Here is a 14483-nt window from a genome sequence, read left to right as displayed (position 1 = left end):
TGCACTGACAAATTTACGAAAACAAAATACACACTTAATGGTCATTTAGAGGATCAGTTAGTTAGTTGGTTAGTTAGTTAGCTAGTTTGTCAGACAAGTCGTCCGTCTAGTAGTCATCAAAAAGTATTTCTTTTCAAATGTCTTAAAGAAAAAAATAAAATAAAATTAAAAGAAAATGTTTTTATACCTCTCTTGAGAAAACATCATCAACGCTAATTATAAAACGTTTTGGTATGATTTCCTCGGAACTAGTAACAAACCACTCTACCTACTACTATATATTACTACTGCTACTATTGCTAACAAACACGACGCACTTTATATGCCATCAATGCAAAAATTGTATGCGTGCAATATATATACGCGATCGTTGAAAGAAATCACAGCACAAATAGTTGTTAGTAGTAGTAGCTTCAACATTTTAGTTGTTACAATCAGCCAAGACAGCAATAACAACAACAAATATTTTTACTCCTTTTTAGCAAATGAGTTACAGTAGCAAATCATCATCGTCATCATCATCATGATGATCGTCAGCTAAGCGGCTGTCGTCATCATCGTAGTCTTCTTAGTTTAGCTAAAACATTGCAGTAGCTTCTTGTTTGCAACAAGATTAAAGTATCTCATGGATGCTAATATTTAACGTGGGTTTTCTAGACAAGTTTAAAACAAAGTATGTTTGTATATATTTAGAGTATGTAAGTTTGTATTTGTTTCAGATGTTGCATGCCATTCCTTCTTTAGTTATAGACAAGTTAAGAGATGGAAAATATATACAATATTATATCAAGAAATAAGAAAACATGAATCTCAAAAAGATCCGCTCGCAAAGTTTATAATAGATATATCTTACATATATGTTTAAAAACTTACTACAGATGTAGATGAACAACACTCATAGAAATAATATTAGTAGAGGAATAATAGGACATAAAAAGCATTTCAAAGATCATTTTCATTCGAATTTTATTCAGCATAAATCAACAAATAAAAGTAGACCTATACATCTTTTAGTTAAACACGCCTTCAATTTAAACTCTTAAAGATTTTGCAAAACTCAGTATTTTATTATTACATTAGTTTTGAGGCCATTATTCTTGAATTCCTAATCAATTTCAGTAAAACAAATTCTGAAAATTGTTACTTAATTTATAAAGAAACTTTGCTAAAGATTTCGCTAAAATCGCAAGTCTTTAAACCCTGCACGATCGCTGTCAAAGTCAAATTTTTGAATATTTTGGAATTTCATTTTGAGACTTTAGTTTAAAGTAGTTATTTTTATCAATCTGATATATTTTTTTTATTAAACAGGCAGAATTTGTTACTTAATTTATAAGAAAACTTTGCTAAAAATTTCGCTAAAATCGCAAGTTTTTAACCTAGGCACGATCACTGTCAAAGTTAAAATTTACAATATTTTGGAATTTTTCTTTTGAAATTTTAATTTAAAGTTATTATTTTCGATCAATCTGATAAATTTTGATATTTCATTTTTAAGAAAGCTTTTCTAAAAATATCGCTAAACTCGCAAATTTTAAACCCTGCACGATCGTTGTCAAAGTTAAATTTTTCAATATTTTGGAATTTTTGTTTGGAGACTTTAGTTCAAAGCAATTATTTTTAATCAATCTGATAAATTTTGATAAAAAAATTTGCAGGAATTTGTTGCTTTATTTATAAGAAAACTTTGTTAAAAATTTCACTTATATCGGACGTCATTAACCCCTGCACGATTGCTATCAAAGTTAAAATTTTGAAATTTAATTTAGTTTAAATTTATTATATTTGATAAATCTGATAAATTTTGGTACAACAATAATCTATGGGTAATATTTCCTATAAATTTTATTTGTATCGGAAATCATTAACATTTTCATAATCACTATCAAAGTATATAATTGGAATATTCTATAATTTTCTATAAAAAAAAAACAGATAATTTTGTTATATTTATTAGCAGTTTTTGATAAAATAAATTTATATTATTATTTCTGTGTCCGTAAGTAAGAGTTCCTGAAAATTTTACTGAATTCTGAAAACGTTAACCCTTTTACGATCACGGCGATCGTAAAAGTTCACTTTAAGAATTTTTTTTTTTTTTTGAAAAATTTAAATTTTTCTATTGATATTTAAAAATAACTTCAGTTTAAATAATATTTTAAGTTTTTTAATAAAACAAAGAGAATATTTGGTATTTATAGGAAGCTATTGATAGAGTTCAGTGTTTATTACTAAAACCAAAGTTTTTAGTGAAATCGTAGATCGTTAAATCTTTCACGATCACTAAAAAATTTTAAGTTTTGCAATCTTTTCAGTTCTGATATTTATTTCAAACATTTTCCTTTCAACTAATTACAATTTTCTGAGCGTTTCTTATTTTTATTTTCAATCTTTGGACTTACGCACTGCAAAAAAAAATGAAACACAACCAAAACTAAGATCAACGATTTACAACTATTAAACATAGCTCCACAATCTTAAGTGCGTGAGCAACAACTCAGGCATCTGTAAGTAATAGTAACCCCCACCTGTAGACCAGTTTAGATAGATGGAGTTGAGGTTTCTTTCATATTTTTTTTTTTTTTTTCAAAAGATAACTGTGTACCAAACGCTACTTTAAAAGCTGCCTGCCAAGCATTAGATACAGCAAGCAACATTTTAAAAATTTAATGTTTCTATTTGTATGTTTTTTATTCAAACAGATTAAACTTATAAACATTTTTCATTTTTTATTTAATTTTTCAATTCATTTTCACTTGCCTGGCAATGTAAATAACAGATTTTTTCCTCTCTCTCTCTATTCTAAATTTATTTAGTTTTCAAAGTAGATCGATCAGTTAATATAAAATCTTAGTCATATACTTGTTATTTAGCTAAACCGTTTTTCTTAAGATTTTAATCGTTTGTTTCTTTTTTTTCTAGTACAAACATGAATAATTCCCATAATTTATTTCTCCAGTTCAAATGAATATCAAAGAATTAAACCACATTTACAAATGAATAACGATGATGAAGATGGCGGCGGCGGTGGCGGCGTTGTAACGGTGGAAGTGGTGTTAGGAAAACAAATAAGGGAGATGCGTGGTATTCCGAAAAGCCACAAAAACAAAATATCTTAAAAGTTTAGTTTAAATTCTATGAGAAAATTATTTATTATTGTATATATATTTACATATGTAAATGTAAAAATATTTTGTAAAATTTATTGTTTTGTTAGAAAATAATATAAATTGTAATAAACTAAACCACAAACATTAGATCAAATAATATTAATATGTCGTAGTCTTAATCGTGTGAATTTTTTTTATTATTATTTATCAAAACTTTGGTTTTTAATGTAGCAATCAAGCCAGTCTTAATGTAAATCCCCTTTTTGTAGATTGGAAAAAAAGTTAGTTTAAATTTTTTTAAACTTTTCTATAAAATTAAGTTAATTTCTTGAATTTATAGTAAGTTTTTGTTAAAATAAATTCTGAATATTATTACTAAGATCATAAGAAATATTTATCAATAATTTCATTAAAATCAATAAATGTTATACCTTTAACGATCGCAAACAAAAGTAAGTTTTTAGAAAATTTATTATTGCTTAACAGACTTTGATAAAATTAAGTCTAAATATTATTCTGAATTTTACTGAAATTTGTAAAAGATCAACCCTTTCATGATCACTGTCAAAAGTAAAAATTTTTTAAAATTTGAATTTGTTTTATAAAATAAGTGAAATTTTAGGTTTCAATTTTTAGTTTTTAATAAAAATAAATTCATATTAATATTTCTTAATCCGTAAGAAATATTTGATAAAAATTTCACGGGATTCTAAAAACGTTAACCCTTGCAAGATCGCTGTTAAGTGGGCTTTTGAAATATTTTTAAAATTTTTCTATTGATTTTGGAAAAACAAATAGAGGATATTATTACTACACCCGAAGGAAAAATTTAAGTGAAATCGCAAAATGTTAATCTTGTCGCGATCGCTGTTTAAAGTTTAATTTTGAAATATTTTAGAATTTTTTTAAATAAAAAAGATTTTTGTTATAAGTTTCTGTAAATTTTAGTGAATTCGCAAAATGTTAACCTTGTCACGAACACTGTTAAAAATTTAATTTTGGAACTAGTTTTATTTATTATAAAATAAAAAGGTTTTTTATTATTATTTTCTATGTTAGTGAAATAACAAAATCTTAACTTACGATCGTTAAAAGTTAAATTGCAGTTCATTTTGGAATATTATGAAAATTTCCTATTTTTCTTTCAATTTTGAAAGAACAACATCATACCATATATATTCTGTAGATTTCAGTAAAATCGCAAAATGTTTATTACGATCGCTGTTGAAATTAAAAATTTTAAATATTTTTGATTTCTTATAAAACAAAGCGATTTCTCGTATTAAAAGTATGATAGAAATCCTAGAGGAAAAGATTACTAAATATTTAGCGGAAAAGATTACTAAAGATTTAGCGGAAATCATTTTACGATCACTACTGGCAGTGCTCGTCGCCAACAAAATATTAATTCTTGCACGATCACTGTTAAAATGTAAATTATAAAATATTTTTATTTCTTTTAAAATAAAGCGATTTTTTTTTGTATTGAAAGTAAAAAAGAAATTCTAGAGGAAAATATTACTTAAGAAGTCATTTCACGATCACTGTCATTTTACGATCACTTTTTTTTTTGAGATATTTAAAAAAAATTCTATATTTCTATTAATTTTCATAAAACTATTTCAGAATATTATTACTAAATCAATAAGAAATATTTCCTATGGATTTTGGTGAAATCGCATAATGTTAACCCTTGCACGATCACTGTTAAAAGTGAAATTTTGGAATATTTACGATTTTTGCAAAATAAAGGAAATATTTTGTATTAAAAGTAAGAATTTAAATAACGATTATTATATCTATAGAAAAAGTTTATTAAAGAATCAAAAAAATTCATTTCACGATCACTGCTGGCAGGTCTATTTTGAAATATTGTAAACATTTTCTATATTTTTATTGATTTTGACAAAACAACTTCTGAATAATATAATTAAAATCATAAGAAATTGTTTCTATAAATTTCAGTGAAATCGTAAAATATTTTACCTTACACGATCACTGTTATAAGTAATATTTTAGAATATTTATATTTCAATTTTGTTTTCATAGTTAGTTTTTGACAAAACAATATTTTTTATGGATTTGGATATTACCATATTCATAAGAAATATGTTCCAAAGATTTCACTAAAATAATTTCACGATCGCTCTTTACATTCCTTTTTAATACAAATTATTCTCTTTCACACATTATTTTTTCCAAACGGGTCATTTGTTCTAATTGTTTACATTAGCTGAGTAGAGATGCCACAGCTTTAGAATGAATTAGGTAATTAGTGTATACAATTTAGTGCTTTTTTTGACTTAACTCATCAAACAAACATTTAATAACTAAAATATTAACAAACAGTTGAAAATTTTTTTTGCAAATAATTTCACAAACTTTTTTCGAGATTTCAAGATGAATCATCTCTTTAAATCACAAAGTTTAGAGGATCTTTTATAGAACTGCAATACAACAACATAAAACTGTATTTTAATATGAAGTTAACAATCAAGAAAAAGAAGAAGAAAAAGAAAACACATAAGACTAATAATGTCTTGGCAGAAAAAGAGAAAAGAAATTTAAGTCTTACATGTGAAGTTGTCATTCTACCTAATGTAGACAACCAGCAACAACAACTGCATCACCACTAATGGTCGTAAAGCCATGAAGAATATTATCGAACTTGTTTTATTTTCTTCTTCTTATTCTTGTGCTGTAGTAGTAGGCTAATTGAAATTCCACATACATAAACTACAACTCGTAGTATCGACTTAAAACAAAGATTTTTGCTGATGTTTAGTTTTTTTCTTCCAGATACTCCAATGCTATTTTACTTATTTTACTCTTTTTGTTTCTGATATGTAATCTTTTGTACATGTTTACTGTTGTTTATTTCGGTTAAAAAACTTTCCTGATGATTATGATACATTTGTTGCGATAACTAACTAAAGCCAATGTTTTCTGTTTATTTTTTTGCTTTTCTTAGGGGGAGTTTTTATCAGATCCTCGCAGCAAAATGTCTTTAAATTAAAGATTTCTTTTTTTTTGTTTGTTTGTTAGAAATTAACTATAGTTTTATATATGCTAAGTTGTTTTTTTTTCGGTAATTTAATTTACTATTTTGTTTTTTTCTATTATCTGCATTTGAAAATTTAACTTTAAATAGGGTTTAAAAGTTTAACTTGCTTTTAACTTTATAGTGATTTGAGTTTATGATATATGGCTGGATGTTAGCTATTATTTAAAACTTTATAAGGGGGTTTTTTCTAAAACCATCATTAACCTAAATCTGCAACATTTTATGGAGGATAACAAAGATTAATTGCTATTAGATTTAAGGTAAAGTAACCATCTTATCCAGATAATATTATATATTAATTTAAACTTTTTTTATACAAGGTTAGGACCGAAAAGGATTTAGTTTTAGATCTTTTTTACTATAGAAATATGAATGAATTCTAAAATTGGAGAATGTTATCACTTTTACGATCACTGTTAAAAGTCCACTTTTGGATATTTTTTTTTTTTTTGAAAAAAAAGAAACATTTTCAATAGACTTCATTCAAATCGGGAAACGTTAATCCTTTCACGATCGCTGTTATGTGCCCACTTCTAAAGTCGTTTGAAAATTTCATATTTTTCTTTGCAATTTGAGAAAACATTATACAAATATTACTACTGTTTCCATAAGTAGTATTTTCTTTAGATTTCAGTCAAATCGAGAAACATTGACCTTTTCACGATCGCTGCCCAATGTCATGATTTGACAAAGTAATAAGCAATAGATTTTTATTTAATTGTATTTCTTATTAAAACTTAGTTTAACAGCAATAATTTTATTCTTATTTAAACGACTTTAGAACCGAAATTGGTTGCATTTTGTTTCACTATCACTGTCAAAAGTCCACTTTTGAAATATTTTGAAAATTTTTTATTAATACTTTTATTTAGACAAAAAATTTTCAAAATGTTATTACCAATTCCATAAAAAATATTTTCTATAGATTTCAGTAAAATCGGAGAACGCTAACCCTGTCACGATCGCTGTTAAAAGTTTATTTAATTTTATTTTTAATTAAAAACTATTGTAACTCTTATTTAAACGAGTTTGTAACCAAAATAAACTATATTTTGTTTTACAAGCTTTTTACCTAAAAATATTTATTAAAACTTTAATAAATTTTAAATTAAGAAAATGTTAATCCATTCACGATCAATGTCCACTTTTGGAAAATTTTTAAACTTTCCTATTTTTTTTTCTAATTTCAATAAAACATTTTCAAAATCTTGTTACTAATTCCATATGAAAAATTTCCATTGGTTTTTAGTAAAATTAGAAAACGCTAAACCCTTCACGATCGCTCTTAAGTTTCTAATAATGAAATATTTTGAAAATTTCTTATTTTTCTTTTGATTTCAACAAAACATATTCAAAATCTTATTACTAATTCCATAAGCGAAATTTTCCATAGACTTTAGTACAATCGGAAAGCGATAAACCCCTTACGATCGCTGTTAAATATCCAATTATGAAATATTTTGAAAATTTTTTATTTTTCTTTTGATTTTAACAAAACATTTTCCAAATCTTATTATTAATTATATAAGCAAAATTTTCTATAGATTTTAGTAAAATCGGAAAACGCAAAACTCTTCACGATCACTGTTAAAAACTCCAATTTTGAAAAATTTTGAAACTTTCCTATTCAGTTTCAATACAACATGTTCAATATCGTATTACTAATACCATAAGCTAAATTTTCTATAGATTTTAGTAAAATTGGAAAACGCTAACGCTTTCACGATCACACTTAAGTTTCCACTAATGAAATATTTTGAAAATTTTTGATTTTTCTTTCAAAATTTTCTTACTAATTCTGCAAATAAAATTTTCTATAGATTTTTATAAAATCGGAAAACACTTAAACCCTTTCACGATCACTTTTAAATGACCATTTTAAAATCTTTTGAAAATTTTCTATTTTTCTTTTGATTTTTACCAAACATTTTCAAAAAGTTATTACTGATTACATAAGAAACATTTACTATAGATTACAGCAAAATCGGGACACTTTAACCCCTTCGCGATCACTCTTAAATGAAATAATTTTTAAATATGTTAACATTCACTTATAAAATAAAAAGAATCCTAGTTATTTGTGGGCAACTTTTGATTAAATTCAGATATTATTTTAAAACAAAAATTGTCCCTGAGATCGGAGAATGTTAAGCCTCTAGCGATCGCTACAAAAACTAAAATTTTAAAATATTTAATAAAACTGCAACTAGGCTGCTATTGAGGTCTGTTACTCACTCCTTTAGCAGATGTCGGGTGACGACCTTTAAGTGACAGAAATTTATTTATTAATAATTACACTTTATGACATCAAATATAACTGGAAGATCTATTTGAGTAGAAGATTTAAGAAAATCTTAAATTTGTTTATGTGATAGCTAAACGAATTGCATAAATCGTCATATCAACTTTAATATCGGATATGATTATGTTATTATATTTTAAAATATATGCTTTTCCAAAATCATAAAAGGCCATCAATCATAATTTATGGCTTGGCGGTATTTTAGCAAAGAATCTTAGACTATAAGGTAGCAATTTTCTTTAAATAATTACTGTCATTTTAAAAAGTTAACTCTTCAAATTATCTCTAAAAAAATAACTTTTGTTTACAACATTTTAAGTTTTTTTTTAAACATCTTTTCAAAATAAAATACAAAAGAAATTTACAAATTAATGTTGGCGGGTCTTTTGTTTCTTTAAGAAAACATTTAGCAAATCTATAAATTTTATTGTTTTCTAGTCAATACAAGTTAAATGTTTTGTTTAAATTAATGATCCACTTAAAGTTTTGAGGGTTTATGAATGAAACTAAATAATTTACATAATAATTTAAAAAATTAAAAAAAAATATTTTACAGAAATACAAAGAAAGAAAAAGAAACAAGTTTAAACATGTTTTAACACTTTTTGTTTAGAGTTAAAAAATTTTTCAAATTTTCTGGTATTGAAATAAATGAGTAGGTGTTTTAAAAGAAAGTTTTTAAAGGTTGTCAAAAGCCAAAGGTTTTCTAAACAAACGGTTTATTTAATCAGACAGAAAAACAACTGTGAAACTGTTAAATAAATTTAAAGTTTAATTTCTTTAATTAACTTGTCGTTGTTGCTGCTGCTGCTGTTGCTGCTATGCTGCATTATTATCTCACAACAATTTGATGTGACTTTGATTAGCAATTTTTGTTAACAGGTAAAGGTAATCCTTTAGTTAAGTTCATTTTAATGTTATTTTACAGAACAACAATAATATTAAGCACCTTTTCTTAGTGCTTAGCAAAAAAAAAAAAGAGATAAAAGAGCGAGAGTAAATAAAAATAAAACAAAGCGGAAATGGCAAAGCATCAGCGTCATCATGATCATGATGTTCAGTAATATAGACTAAACCGTCGTTGTCATTATCAAAAGTCTGAGTTAACGATTTAATGTTAAATATTTAGGTTCTCAACACAAACACATACAAAAAGTAAAATAAACAAACTTCCAGATACTTACAACTAATAGATACAGATACTCTGAGATACAACAATTAGTGTGTTAAACTGACGCTACACTTTTGTTATTGTATTCTGTTATTCTATGTTTTTCTATTTTGTTGTTATTTTATTTTTCTTTTTCTCAAAATGATAATGCACCTTTACAACATTTTCCAAATAGTTTTTCCTATTTGTTTTGTGCTTCTTTAGAAAAAATGTTTATGGAAAAAAATGGGAAAAAATAATCCTAAATTATCAACTATTTAAACGTTTTACACACACCGTTGTTTGCTTTTCTTAGTATTCTATATAATTCTCTATACATTTTCTAACATTTACCTGACTATTTTTTCTAATATTTGTACTGTTGTGTAGAACGCAAATAAACCTGTAACTAAATAGAATTTTCAGGTGCACATGCGCAACATCTGCCTTTAGTGGCTGTTAGGAAATTAGATGAAAAAGAAAAACAACAGAAATTTATGCATTAATGTGAAAAATTTTAATGCGAAGAAAAGTAATTATGTGTGTATGCAAAAATATAATATTTCTAATGAATACTTGTGTAGAAGAAAATAATTAGAAGCCAGAAAAAATTTTGGGCTTTTGTGTTATTTAATAACGCCTTTAAACAAATATTCTCTTAGAATCACAGCCATTGAACATTTCAGTTCTTATCCTGTTCTCCTGTTTAGTTCTAGTGTTATCCTTATTCTGTTCTTTTCTAGTTCTGTTCAATTCTGTTCTAGTTCTGTTCTAGTTCTGTTCTAGTTCTGTTCTAGTTCTGTTCTAGTTCTGTTCTAGTTCTGTTCTAGTTCTGTTCTAGTTCTGTTCTAGTTCTGTTCTAGTTCTGTTCTAGTTCTGTTCTAGTTCTGTTTTAGTTCTGTTCTAGTTCTGTTCTAGCTCTGTTCTAGCTCTGTTCTAGTTCTGTTCTAGTTATATTCTAATTCTGTCCTAGTTCTGTTCTAGTTCTGTTCTAGTTCTGTTCTAGTTCTGTTCTAGTTCTGTTCTAGTTCTGTTCTAGTTCTGTTCTAGTTCTGTTCTAGTTCTGTTCTAGTTCTGTTCTAGTTCTGTTCTAGTTCTGTTCTAGTTCTGTTCTAGTTCTGTTCTAGTTCTGTTCTAGTTCTGTTCTAGTTCTGTTCTAGTTCTGTTCTAGTTCTGTTCTAGTTCTGTTCTAGTTCTGTTCTAGTTCTGTTCTAGTTCTGTTCTAGTTCTATTCTAGTTCTGTTTCAGTTCTGTTTCAGTTCTGTTCTAGTTCTGTTTTAGTTTTGTTCTAGTTTTGTTCTAGTTCTGTTTTAGTTCTGTTTTAGTTTTTTATCAAATTCTCTTATAGTTTTTAGAACTAATTATAAACTTTTATTATGCTATAAAATTAAAACACCCTAAATTTTAATTAAAATAAAAGAAGAGACATACATTTTCTTGATGTTATTTGCCGCCTACCTACAATATCTTTTAACAGATAACAAAATTTTCAAAAATTTCCTCATCAATTTAACAATTATTTACGCCTTAGCAAACAGCTGTTATTTTTATGACATTGAAGTAATTTTACACTATCTCATAGACAGATAGATCAAATAGAAAATGAATTAAACCAACCCCTTAATAGAGAAAAAAACGTTTACTTTTAAAATTTCCTTTAAAAATTTCCCTAAACCTACTGAAACCTTCAACAACCAACCCTGCTTTCATTTTAACGATTTCACTTATTTTTAAATACTTTTTCTTAAACCATTATTTCAAAATTATACTTTTAAGAAAAAGAAATCTTAAAGTCGAAAAAAAATTATATACAAATGTTTAATCACGTTTTATATTAATCATGTTTAAAAATTCAAGGCACACACAACAAGATCATTTACGTAAAAAGAGAAATAAAGGTATTTTTTGTCAAAAAAAAAAGACAGCTGTCAAATAAAGCAATTTTGCTCAAAAATATTGCACAATTAATATTAAGAAAAAAAAGATATCTGTCTAGGCATTTTTTAATATTACACTAAAAATAATTTATGAAAAAAAACAAATTTTAACTTACTTGCAATATGAGCCACCATTTGTTTTTGTTATACATGTACCACCATTTTTGCAACCCACTGACAAGCACGATGAACCTGAAATGCAAAAAAAAAAAAAAAATAAATGAATAAATAAAAATTTAAATATAATAAAAAAAAGAATTAATAAGATAACGAAACTACTTCAAAGAATTATGACAATTGTTGTTGTGACACAACAATTTCAAAAGAATATGTTTTACTAGAGGAGACCAGGCACCCCTTAGTTATAAAAATGTATATATTTTTTTTAAAGTATTTCCGCAGTTATTAAACTAAGGAAAAAATCTTTTATTTAAAAGTTTATTTTTAAAGAAATAGAAGCATAAACAATGTTTATTAAACATGTTTTTAGCTGTTATGTTTTTTATGCGTTTTTTTGCAAGCCTTTCAATTGGCATCTCTGCTTTTTCGTTGTAGAGATGCCAGGCAGGTGTTTAAGAATTTAAACTTAAAAGTACTAGTGATGCCACTGCTTTTTTTGCTTAAATGAACAGTTTAATAGAATTTTTGTTATTTTAACATTTAAGTCGAAAGAAAATTTCTACAAATTGTATAATTTTTTACTAAATTTAAATTTTAGAATTATTGTAATTTGTTTTATTGTATTTTTAGTAAATTACAGCTGTTTCCTTTCTATTATTTATGTGTGTTTTTTTTTTGTATAATATATTTAAAACAAAATCAATGTCTTAATAATTGTGTTAGGAAAACACTATGTTAAAAAGTGAACAAATCTTACATGTTATAAAGTAAAATTTTGTTTAACTATATCCATAACATTTACCTATAATTTAAAAAAAAAATTCAAATAAATTAAAATATAATCATATAAATATTCATATAAAAAAAATTATTTATTTTTAGCTCTCATAACTTATAAAACAATATTACTTGTTAATGCAATTGTTAGTTAAAATCACAAAACAAATATTGTAAAACAAAAATAGCGTGAGTAAGCATAGTTAGTTAAAAGCCCGCACAGCTCCCTTCCAACCTTCGCACCGGAAAAAAAACCCTTCTTTTGTTGTTTTCGAAATAAAGTAGGGAAAAAATAATGTACTAGTTAACAAAATTTTTATTTGTAATTTGAGCAGGTCTTACGATATAATATTGCAATGTTTGCCAATTGCAACATTTAACAGAATAACAAACAGAATTAACGTTTCAATTTTGTGTAAAATATTTCGTTAAGTTTCATATTATTACATTTTGATGGTTAAGTTAGTTAGCTGTTATTATTATTGTTTAAACAAGGTGTTCCAATATGTAACAACTTGTTGGTTATGGTGACAGCGCTGTTTGATTCTCTTTAGGATTGAGTTGATTGAGTTAAGTTGTAAATCAATTAAGAATAATTCCTTTATTCAGGAATAATATTTACCAATTGGCATCACTGTTGATGAAAGAAATAATGACATTTTTTTCCAATCTGTCAGAAATTGCCAAGTTTTATTATTTACAGATACTTAATGTTCTAGTTCTGCTCTAGTTCTGTTCTTGTTCTGTTCTAGTTCTGTTCTAGTTCTGTTCTAGTTCTGTTCTAGTTCTGTTCTAGTTCTGTTCTAGTTCTGTTCTAGTTCTGTTCTAGTTCTGTTCTAGTTCTGTTCTAGTTCTGTTCTAGTTCTGTTCTAGTTCTGTTCTAGTTCTGTTCTAGTTCTGTTCTAGTTCTGTTCTAGTTCTGTTCTAGTTCTGTTCTAGTTCTGTTATAGTTCTGTTATAGTACTGTTCTAGTTCTGTTCTAGTTCTGTTCTAGTTCTAGTTCTGTTCTAGTTTTGTTCTAGTTCTGTTCTATTTCAAATTCAGAATGTATAGGTTCAACTATTTGCAAAACTCTACAAGTCGACTTTTCACTTCACAATCAAAAACGTCAAGAGTTTTAAAAATAGTCAGTTTGTAAAAATTAAAATTAAGGTATTAAAGTTTTTTGTAGTTACTTTTGGATCACCTTGTATATACATAGTACATATACATATGTATGTATTTCATTTAAACAATGAAATAGAAACTGTGTCTCTCGTTTGTTCCCTAGTTATTGTCATCAATGAATGGTAACTAAAGTAATATTTTAAATTTAATGAATGAGATTTTGAGAAACTATAAATACTTCAATAAAAACAAATTTTCACTTGATTTCAAGTAATTATAAAAAAATTTGGCAAGATTTTTGAAGTTTTATTAGGAAATTAAAACAAAATTTTAATTAATTTATATAATTTTGTTAACAATTGCAAAAATGAATTATTGATTTTAATAAAAAGAAAAAAATTAAGTTCTTTAAAACAAAATCCTAAATTGGTAGGCTGTTAAAATAATAGATTTTAGTACAAGGATGTTTTTCGAATGTAATTCCAAAAATTCAAGTAAATGCAAAATACAAAACCAAAGTAAGTGCTTTACTAAAGTAACTGTAATGTTGTCAACTTGAAAATTTTATAAAAATCTTACAAAATGACATTAAATTTTTAATTCAAAACACTAGCAATTTTCCCACGCATTTAAAAATATTAACAAATTTGTAATTATAATAATTAAAATATAAAAACCTAATTTAATTATAACCAACTGATTACATTAAAAAAAAACTTGTCAGATTTGTTTAAACACACCTGTCAGTAGACATTAAAACACTACATTATTTTTTTTTAATTTAACACACTCATATGCAGACATTATTTCAGTTACAAATATCGCGATTTCAAGCATCATTGATAGAGCGTATAAACTTTTTTTGGCCACCCACCCAGTAGTCAGTCAGTAAGGCAGCCACAATACATATATTTTT

General features: G+C 25.7%; 1 protein-coding gene across 1 annotated transcript in view; it reads right to left on the bottom strand.

The window, feature by feature from the left end:
- LOC111675838 (neurogenic locus Notch protein) overlaps positions 1 to 14483 on the bottom strand; it is a 68001-nt gene that overhangs the window by 35931 nt on the left and 17587 nt on the right. Inside the window, exon 2 of the mRNA XM_023436677.2 lies at positions 11680 to 11755. Coding sequence (XP_023292445.2) covers positions 11680 to 11755 — 76 coding nt within the window. The remainder of the gene's footprint in view (positions 1 to 11679; positions 11756 to 14483) is intronic.

This window comes from Lucilia cuprina, chromosome 3 (assembly GCF_022045245.1).
Source record: "Lucilia cuprina isolate Lc7/37 chromosome 3, ASM2204524v1, whole genome shotgun sequence".
Lineage (NCBI taxonomy): Eukaryota > Metazoa > Arthropoda > Insecta > Diptera > Calliphoridae > Lucilia > Lucilia cuprina.
The sequence above is the reverse complement of the archived record's forward strand: the minus strand, read 5'-3'. Positions and strand labels throughout refer to the sequence as shown.